Genomic DNA, 10,668 nt, shown 5'->3' with positions numbered 1-10,668 from the left:
ACTTGCTATGGGAGGTTTAGGGGGCAGCAACCAAAAGGCAGGGGTGGAGGTGATTTGGAGCAGCTCCTGACAGCCTGATCCTGCCAGCCGGCTCCAGCACAGGTCAGGAGCTTGACTGCAGCCACACGATGCGAGGAGTGCCCAGAGCCAGCAGCACCCCGTGTCTGTCGGGGTGCGAGGAAAGCAGGATTCCCCGGGGACACCCACCCCGAGCCCTATTACCACCTACTGTAAACTCCAGCAGGGGAGGCAGCAGCTGCGCAACACAGAGGCAGAGAGAAGGAGCTAACACAGGCTGTGGGGTAGAGTTTATTAACACTGCCAAGTAGCAGCTGTCACGTAGACCCGCAGTGGTGAGCGGCACCGGCAGAGCTGCCCAGCATCACCCAGAGGGTGCCGCAGGCCTGTCGGGAACCACACAGCTACTGCGCCCTCCGGGCCATCAGCATCTCTCTGATGTTATCTTCTGCTTCCTTCACGCTTCGTTCCAGGTACGACTTCTTCTGCTGCAAGGCAGAAACCCAGAGGGGAGTTAATGTCCAGCCTGGCACCAGCAGCACAGGGAGGCGATCAGGGCAGAGCCCCCAGCAGCCTGCTGAGGGCGCACACAACACGGCGTGCTTGCCCCGAAAGCGAGAGTCGTGTTCATTTCCAGAGGCATCCTGGAAGTGTTAATATTGAATCTTTCTTGCCTGGGCAATGTTTACACAGCGTTTGAATTCTGCTCCCTCTGAGACCTCCTCCTCAGAGCTGTGGGATTATTTCAACAGCGGAGCTGCACAAAGTGTCTGACATCAAATGTAGCAGTGAAGAAAAGGAAATCACACCCCGTAAAGTTTGGAGCCCAGAGATAAATTAATATGCTGGAGCCTGCTTATGCTATCAGCAACCCGCACCAGAACCCTTTCACACTCAGGTTAAAAAAGGCTCTTTTTTCCCAGCTGGGTGTTTTCAGAAACCAGACCCTCTTTTCTATCTGCCGCATGTTCAGAAATTCCCTGCCATCATCACAAAATGTGTTTCTTTAATCATCTTTAATTAGTCCAGGCTTGGCAGGGAAGCAGACTGAAGCTGTGCATCCCAAGATAGGAATTCACCATGCAGCATTTTTTCCTGCTCGTCTGGGTTCTCCTAGGTGACTGGAAAAATCTGCAACTGGCTCCCTTGACTATTTTCTCTGGGTTTCCAAACAACAGACACAACAGTCTCCCACGGATGCCAGGCCCTCAGAAAGCAGCCCCGTCCATGTGCTGCTGGACTTCGCTCCTGGGCGCCGGGAAATCGCCACTCCAGTGCTTGCTGATGGGCTGGGGGAAGCCCGGGGCAGGCTCCCCGGTGGTGGGCTCATGGAGGGGTCACCCAGCAGCTTTTGGGCTGCACAACCACCTGCCGAGGCTCACACGGGGCTCTGCAGGCTGCAGCTGCCTGCACACAGGGTGTGCAGGTGCAGGGCTCGCTGCCCCCGTCCTCGCCTCCGCAAAGCCCAGCGGGGATCACTGCGATGCGACGCTCCCAGCACAGCTCTCCCCGGGGTGGTGGCAGCCCCAGCCTAAGCAAATGCTCCTTCACACCTGGTACATCCCTGTCCTGGGGCTGAGCAAGGTGAAAATAAACGTGGGCAGGATTATTCTCACATTACAGAGCCTCAGCCTTGAGCATCCTGTCACAGGCGCCACCAAACCACCTCTAAACACGTGCAGAGGAACCCAGTGTGATGTGAATGATCCCTCCCAATCCCACCAAAGCTCATCCAAGTGATGAGAGGAGGGGAAACGGCCTCAAGTTGCACCTGGGAGGTTTGGGTTGGGTATTAGGAGAAACTCCTTTACCCGAAGTGTTTTGTGGCACTGGCAGGGGCTGCTCAGGGAAGCGGTTGAGTCAGCAGCCCTGGAGGTCTTCAAGAAACGTGGAGATGTAGAACTTGGTGGCATGGCTCAGTGGTGGACTTGTCAGTACGGGGTTAAAGGTTGAACTGGATGATCTCAGAGGTCTTTCCCAATCTGAATGATTCTCTGAAAGCCGAGAACAGCTACAGGGGACACGGGAGGTCCTCAGCACTGCTCAGCCACGCATGGGAAACTGCAGAGGGGGAGAACAAAAGGGCTAAAACGCTGCTCCGGGGTGCTCACCCCCAGCCACTGCCTTGCTGAAGCAGAGCAGCACCCTGCCGCTCAGGGGTGGTGTGGAAACGGCACACATTGCCACCAAAAGCACACGCTGAGCAGCACCCTCCTGATGGCTGTGGGCAAAGGGAGGGAGTTGGGTGTGAGCCCCCTTTTTGCCAGATTGCAAAAAATGCCAAAGTCAGTGCTCCCCTGGCAGCTTCCTGAATGCTTCTTGCACAAGCACATAGCTGGGATGCAGAATGCAGAAGGGAAACCCACAAGCACGTGACAGTGCCCTGCTGCCGTCACTCTGCATCCATCCCCTCACAGCTGACCCTGCAGCGACACCTCCGTGCACCTGACAAATTCCCACTCTGTGAGGACACCCCTCCCAGTCCCCTTTCCAACTACTGAAGGACTTTTATTTAAATAGCAAAGGTTGTTAACAAAAGCCAAGGCCATGGTCCCCCGACACCCGGGATCCCTGGTGCTTTTTGGAGCTGCTTTTCAGGAAACTGGTGGAGAGGAAGCACCCTGTGGGTTACCACTGCTAATGACTTCCCAGCACGGCGCTGACGCCCTGGCAGGGCAGGACTTCTGTGTTCTCCTGCTGCTCCTGGAAGATGTGGATGGATTTCACATCTGGGGAACTGAACGTGAAGGCTGGGCGGGGACAGATTTCAGAGAAAAGCTGCACGGGTCTGTACTCAGAGGAAGCTCCCAGAGTTGCAGCCTCCTCGCTCTGCTGGCTATAGGAGGAGAGCAGCTCCAGCAGAGCTGATTTCTATGCATTCAAAACATTTTTAATATTATTCTACAAAACAGACCCTTTATCGTCTCCATTCTCCACCTAAGCCCACCAGGAAAGAGACATTTGAAGAGATCATCCCTCTGCTGGCAGCCTGGCTCCTGCAGACAGCCCAGGGCTGGCCACGAGGCAGCATCCGCACACAGACAGGACCTGAGAGGCTTCAAATAATGGTTTGGGGATCCTGACACAGGGGGACTGCAAACATCCACTGCTAGGGAACTGCGCTGGAGAGTCTTTGAGCCTCACCTCCCCATGTGCAAGTGGTTTGAGTATCAATCTGGCCCAACACACTGCAGAAGTGTCCATGGGTGCCATGGGGAACGTACACGGACCTACATCACACGCTCCTGTGCTTGTTGTGTTTTGTCCTTCCCACTTGTGGGGTGAAATGGGGGAGCAGGGGTGTTAGAGCTACACGGGGCATGGCAAGGGGACACTCTGTTCCGTAAGCATCACCTGCAGGCACGGGCTGGGCAGGATTTTGGAAATTTGCATTTTCCCCTCAATCCCTCTCCTCGGTTACACAGTTCCTAGCAGAAAATGATGGGGAAAGAGGATCTGCACCAGTCCTGATGCTTTTACTCCTTTCTCCCAAAAGCGGTCTCCAGGCAGACTCATCCCTTCAGAGGCCGTGGCACCAAACCTCTTCGAGCTGGGGCCAGCTGGGGATCCAGCTGAGAGGGAGCAGCACAGGGCAAAGTGGAGCAGGCTGAGCAGCCACACCAGGGACAAGGAAACAAGGCGGGAGCTGGGGGAAGAGGGCTGTGGGGAGCACAGGCAGCACCGAACCTGCACCCCCCCAGCACAGCCCCTTCCATCCCATCAGCGCTCAGGGAGATCCTGCTGCTGGGGCAGGCACGGGAAATGCTGCACCCACAGATCGGAGCCTGAAAACTTTCTGAGCTGTTCTCCAGGCCGGCAGCGTGCAGCGCCAGAGCCAGCACAGCAGCTGGCTCTCACCTGGACCAACGGCCCACGTAAAGGAGGGTGAGGGGCAGACTATCACGGTATTTTCCTATGTGTGTGGCAGGAGCAAGGTGTTCCTTCCTGAGAAGCTGCAGCCCGGTTTCTGCTTAGGTAATCACAGGAGAAAGAGCAGGAACTTACATGCAAAACTCTCCTCGCCACAATTACTGGGGTCTAGACAGGAAACTCGGTGTCTATCTGATCCTCCTTCCCGGGGAGCAGCTCTGTGAGCAAGCCCAGCTGACACATATTCTGCCTCGTCACACCAGCGCTGAGAAAACCAAGTAATGGGTCTGGCAGCGCTGCTCTGAAGTCATCCTTGAGGCTGTTCCAGTCCTGCCAGATCCGCTGGGCTGGCAGTAACTGCTGGCTGCACAAGAAACACCATCTGCAGCCTCCCAAAACCCCACATCTAAGACTCTCCGACCTTGATGCTGACCTGCAGCCCCAAGGCATCTGATCCAAAGCGCTGGGCCAGCCTGCGGCTGCGAGGCTGGAGCTCCTCAGGGGATGAGCTGCGTGTATTTTCCTGTGGAGGAGCATTTAGAGCTCCAAGCAGGAATCCGCTGCTGCGTGTGCCAAGGCAAGTGCAGTTAGAAGCACATTTCCAGTGCGATGCCAGAACTGTGCTGCTAATTTGGGTCCCGAACGAAATCGAAGGCTGCTGAGACTCCTTCCCCAGCCCGTTAACCCCGGTGCTCACCAGTTAGAGCCTGACTTGGCCCCGGCAGCACACTGGCCCTGTGTGGTGTATGCACGGAAAGCTGCTGACTTGGGAAGCTTCGGAGCATGCACACTGCAGGTTCAGAGCTCTTATCTGCACCCGCACCGTCAGAGCCAGAAACTGCCTCCTAGCACACGAAGAACACCAGCCTGCCAGCCTACAAGCTCCAGTGCGCCTTTGGTGAGACCAAGTGGTTACCCAAAGCAGAAAGGCACACGGCTGCCTGAGTCATGGAGCCTCAGGGAGGGATTGAGGAAGGAGACTTGCTTTGGAAAGCCAGTAGGTGAAGGTGACACCATTCTGCTCTCAGGAAAGCCTATGTCCATGGCCTGCAAAAACCACCACCGCACTCTGCAGTGAAGCCGGGCAGTCCAGCGAGGCACCAGCATCTCACCAGCAGTTATAAGAAAAGCGCTAAGGAAGAAATACAGGGAGCATGGCAGAAAGATGTGAATTTGCCAGTTCTGGTTCACACCTGTCCTGGGTTTAAGTCAGGTTGGAGGGGGCTTTGAGCAACCTGGTCTAGTAGGAGGTGTCCCTGCCCATGGCAGAGGGCTGGAACTGGATGAGCTTTAAGGTCCCTTCCAACCCAAACCATTCTGTGATTCTACATTCACTGCAAAATACACTTCTTGAGTGCTGCTGAAGAGGCACAGCTTCTGGAGCCCCCTCTGCCTTGCTGAAGCACCCAGCAAGCCCTCCCCACTCAGCACGCAACGCACACAGCACCTAAAGCCCCTGGGGTTCCTGCACCCACTGTTTGGGGTGACAGCCTCTCGACTCCCCTCCTTCTCTGCTGCTTCCCCACCCAGGAAGGGGGCTGCCACCTACCCTGGGACACCCGGCACAGACACCCTGCTACAGGTTAGCAAGGTCTAGGCTGCACGGGGGCTGCTTTCATGCTGAGCTGCTCACAAGAAGCCGGCGCAGTTAGTGCCTCCAAGCCTGTAGTTTCACAATTTCTTCAAGCCAGCCCTGTAGCCAACAAGAGTTATCTTCCCTCGCCAGGAAGGGCTGCCGTGGCTGGAAGCAAAACAAGTCACAGGCCTGAAAACAAGCCCTGAAGAAATGTTTTCTCTTCCATCTTCTTTCTGGAACCAGGTTTGCCACGCTAATGGCTACCTGGCGCCCAGACGGAGGGCAGGGAACTACAGCCAAGACTTCTTTGGGCAGCAGAGCAAATCCATCCTGCAGGCCACAGGGCTGAGCTGCCCAACGCCTACATGTGGCTCAGGAGCCCTGCTAAGGCTTCTCCTGCTCCCTGACTGCAGAGGGTGCCCTGCCCCTGCCTGGCCGTGCTCACCTCACTCCTCCTGAATCTCAGGAGCTTCCCACACCTCCAGGCCCTGCTGCAGCCTTGAAGGGAGGAACAGCACACGGTAACCTGCACGTGTTTTCAGGAGAGCTGCACAAAGTAAAACCGCTGCCTCCCACCTGCTCAGAGGACGATGCAACCAAAAATACGACTGGCTTCTGCCACAGCCACGTCAGACAGCGTGTGGTGCTCGCGGGGAGTCTACAGAAGAGAGGACAACTGCGCAGCTTCTGGCTGGCATCCACAGCAGCCCTCCTGCAGGGCAGTTGCTTCACAGGGTGCCCACTGTGACCCCAAGGAGGTTGCCCGCAGCTCACAGGTGGCCCCGTGATGCCTGGAGTCCTCTGTGCCTCACCTGGGGACAACGTGCCAGCTCTTGAAAGCATCACCTTGAGCGGCCTCAGTCAGCAGCGAGGTGAGGCAACACCCCCAGACCTTCATCTGCTGCTCCTGCTTCTCACTGGTGTGCAGCAGAGAAACAAGTCTGTGCCCTAGGGATTATGCTTGAAGTGAAAACGATGCCGTGAACTCTTGCTGCTGCTGTTACCCTGTGCCACGGCTCGCCCTGGCACTTCACTCCCTGTCACAGGTAAGCCGCTGCCAGCACGCTCCCCGGTCAGCTCCGTGCTATTTGCTCTCAGCAGCTGCTGCGGAAATAATAGATTTAATGCAAATAAACCTGCAGGTCACAACCCCGAAGAACAACAGGAGCTCCGGTTCGCAGGCAGAGCCGGTGACCTTCTGGCACCGCGTGAACTTCCCACCTCCACTGGTGTTGCATCACGCTGCAAGAAACCAAGCCTTTGTTGAGAGGCACAGTGACACAGCCGGGCTGTGCATTCCTGGCAGATTAAAGAGCCAGCATCCACAAATTCCACAGCAAGGAAAAACTATTATTCAGCTCCCCGCGGACTGGATCGAGATGATCAAGGCCACGTATTCCCACAACGCTGTGATTTAGACACCTCCGTCTTCAGAGCCTGCCAGCGCTGGCCACACCAGCACACATCTCCTGAGCACTGTCCAGGGTGGGTAACTCAGTGCAGTGCTTCCAGGCAGGCGTGCTCGGCTCCGAAAGACAGCACAGCACTTCTGTTCTCAGCAAGAAACCAACACACAGCAGCCAAAGTCTTCTCCTGTTGCATAATGCCGAGCACTCGCATGTGAGTTCCCTTTTTCAAACAGCGTTTTGTCATTCAATTCCTATCCCTTTCGCTCTTTAAATTCTACTTTTTTCTCTTCACCTCAGCAAGAAAAACAAACAACTGTCTCTACCCCTGGCCTGCAAACACAAATGCGAAGTGCGTGAACCCAAACAAAAATGTCTCCATGGAAATGTAAGGATCTGGTATTGGAACATGCCTCCTCATTTCAGGTTTAAAAAAAAATAATTAAAAAAAATCTGCAATCCCTGACTTGTGAGGATGAAATAAGTGGGCAGGTTCCTTTCTAGAGAAGGCCTCCCCGTGGCTTGCAGCACGCTCAGCTGCTGGCATGCTGCTCCCGTGCTCAGAAGGCTGTTGTGGAGGAATGCCACAGAGTCTTCAGGCATGATGCCGTGCTTCAAATAGGAGCCTTGATATAACTCATCTTGTGACAGTCTCAATAAACCTGCTAGCCTAAAGTTTCTGTATCTCCCAAAGTTAACCCGGGTCATTTTTGGCATTCCTCGCGGGCTCTGTGTGTGCACTCTTTGGGAAAGTGATAAGCAGCTCCCCAGACGGAGCTGGGTGCACACACTCATCTGCAGAGGGATCTTCCCAAGAGGGAGGAGAGCCGTGCGGCCAGCACAGGGGGGGCAGGCAGCAGCAGCAGCACATCTCTCTTACTCGAGGGCTGCTGCTGCTGCTGGGATGGTTGGAATCACCCAAATACCTCCCGCCAGAGACCAGCACCCTGAGCCACCACCATTTGCCACGGCACGTCAGATATTTTGGTCAGCCTCAAATCGCTGAAGCTGGCGTGCCGAAGACGTGCGCTTTGCTTAATGTCACGTCCATCTCAAACTGGTAAATGGGGAAGGGGCAGACGTGCCAAGCAGCAGCCAGCTGTTCCTGCTCTGGGAGAAACTCCCGTACAGTGGGCACCACTGACAGGGCTGGGAGGGGGAGTCCCACGCCCTGCTGGGTCCACCCAGCACCGCACATAGTACACATTGGGAATTACACACTGCGGCAACCACCAAATATTTAGATACTCTCCAAGACTTTCCAAGCACGGTTATTGCTCTCAGGAAGTTGCCCTCAGTTTGCCCAAGAGTAAAGTGCAATAGGAAGGGAGTAGAGCCAGTTTCTGATGACAGCTGCTGACAGAAGCACGATGATGCCATTCACCTAGGAGGAGAAGTGATGATTCACATCCCCCGGGTTTTCCCTTAGCCACTCATTCCAGAAGGCAATGGGGATTCTTGGTCACTTCAGGGCCATCTGGATTACAATTGAGAGCAGAGGCTGTGCCAGGTAGACCTAGGAGATATAAGTTATATCATAATATGAGTTATATCAAGGCTCCTATTTGAAGGCTGTCCCAAGTAGAAAGGAGACCTAGCGTAACAAGTGTACCTGCCAACTCCGTAGGATCTTTAGAAGCACCTGCCTAAAGAATTGCTGATGCAAATCTGCCTTCACCATGTACTGATCCTACCCACAGAAATACCAGAAGGGCTTCCAACATCATTATTATAGGGTTTTGAGACAATGAGGAACATATTCTGAAAAAAACTAGTTTGGAAGAGCATTCACTGCTTTCCAAACACGGTACTACGGAGGCAACCCTTGGAGAGATGCTGGGGCGAAGTAACGGGCAGGAGAAGATAGCTGCAGAGCACCCTGTCTGTACCAAAGCCCCAGCCCATGCTGGAGCATGCTTCACACTAAGTGTCGTGTCAGCCACATGCCAGCGTATTAATGAGAGGTGGAGCCAGGTGCTTTCCCCAAATGGGAAGTGACGATTGTTCCAGTGAACTTCTGCACCCTAGAGCCTGACGTTTACTACAAAAGAAAGCTGACTGGGAAAATTTCAGTAGGTGGCAGCAAGAAATACATTATCAGCTCAGAAACTCCCTTTAGGAGATGTCTTCTTGGAAACGTTACCCATTTAGAGCAGAGATTTCAGAGGGACGTTGTTTCAAGCCCACTACAATACGCCTGACCAGACTCATGACAGCAGAGTCAGGTCAAATACAGAGAATTTAGGGAGGGAAAACTTACCCGGATTCTGAAAATCCCCACTTTCTGCATGCAAATGTCCCTCACCAAACTGCCTCTTGCAAAATGTGCTAAGTTCCTTAATTCTGTGCTTGGGTTTCTGTACTCCTGCAGTCAGTACAAGTGACCAGAGCATCTCCTGGCACTGTGACTCTTGTAAAATCACGCCATACCTTTCATCCAGATCTTACAGTTCAGGCCAAATGAGGTCATTTTTGGATGTAAAATTACTTCTGCAAATTTCAAAGACTCAGAGAGCAACAAGAAGATGTGAACTCCCAACTAACCATCGTCCCCTCGCCCAGGCAAGTTGGACACCCTTGGACTCACCTGCCTCACCGACAGAGCGGGCACTGCCACATCCCCACTGGGAACACATTTTCGGGCAGATTAGCAAAATAAACCAGGCAGTGGCACGGGGCCAGCAGGAAGTTGTGACAACCTCCTGCATACCCAGCGAGCAAGGTGTGGTTTTGCAAAGCTGACTCAGGGCTGGGTCAGGTCTCTCACACGCAGGAGCACGCTTTCCAAATAAAGGCTTCCTGCTCTCCCCAGGCAAGACAAGGGGGATGGGGGTGCCAGATACAGATAATCCCCCTCCCCAGAGCCACAGAATTGCCTGGTACAAAGGACAGCAAGGAGTGACTGAATGATCCTGGTGACTCAGTCAAGTGCAGCGACATTGGTTTGTGACTAACTATTACTCACACGACGAAGAATTCGGAGGGAGCAACATCCAGCTATCCTCATTGCTTTGGATACTTCCGCAGCCAGAAGTACAAAGGAAAGCTTTGACAATGATTCAGACCCTGATTTAAAACGACAAAGAAAGGCTTATCTATCAATTTTATGTTCAGATGATTTCAATGTATTCATAAGAGCAGTTTAACACTAATCAGAGGAAACAAGCAACTTTCAGACCCAGATGACTAAACGTAGGCTCCTGGGTGGACAAACCATTTAGACAGAAGAAGGTTTATTTTTCTAGTAATGCGTAATGCTCTTCACTTTTCCCTGAATTGCAAAGAAATGCTAGTGTACTGGCGAATTTTACTTGGAAAAGCTTTTCCCGCTAGTTTCATTTTTTGTCAGAGCAAAACCAAAAATCCTAAACTTCTAATTGTATTTCGAAAGCATCTCCATAAGTAGGCTCTGAAGGATTTAAAAGTAAGCAATAAACATTCATGTTCATTATTCTCCTGCTTTTAAAATCTAGTTACCCACCTAAAATTACAGGGGAGAAAGGAGTTGGCAAATTCCAGTTCGCCCTTCTTGAGGCCTTTGCCCTCTCAGCCACTTTGCGTGCTTAATCTGCAAGCTGTAGTGCAGTGGAGAGTAACAAATAATCACTAATTAACTAGGTCCTTGCAGAAACTGTGGAGTTTGAAATTTTTTTGCTGTGAGTGAGTGCTCCAAATGAAAAATCCAGCCCTGTGCGTGTGTATCATACACATGTGATGTTAGAAATACAAGTCACTCCTCACAAAAACATGGTGAGATGTTAAGCTTTCATAAGCCATCCCACGCCTAAATCAGTGGAT

General features: G+C 53.1%; 1 protein-coding gene across 1 annotated transcript in view; it reads right to left on the bottom strand.

The window, feature by feature from the left end:
- Positions 1 to 296: 296 nt before the first annotated feature.
- The window catches only part of PFDN1 (prefoldin subunit 1), a 30,153-nt gene continuing 19,781 nt past the window's right edge, over positions 297 to 10,668 (bottom strand). Inside the window, exon 4 of the mRNA XM_068697830.1 lies at positions 297 to 506. Within this exon, the coding sequence (XP_068553931.1) occupies positions 423 to 506 (84 nt within the window). The 3' untranslated portion in view covers positions 297 to 422. The remainder of the gene's footprint in view (positions 507 to 10,668) is intronic.

This window comes from Anas acuta, chromosome 14 (assembly GCF_963932015.1).
Source record: "Anas acuta chromosome 14, bAnaAcu1.1, whole genome shotgun sequence".
Taxonomy (NCBI): domain Eukaryota; kingdom Metazoa; phylum Chordata; class Aves; order Anseriformes; family Anatidae; genus Anas; species Anas acuta.
The sequence above is the reverse complement of the archived record's forward strand: the minus strand, read 5'-3'. Positions and strand labels throughout refer to the sequence as shown.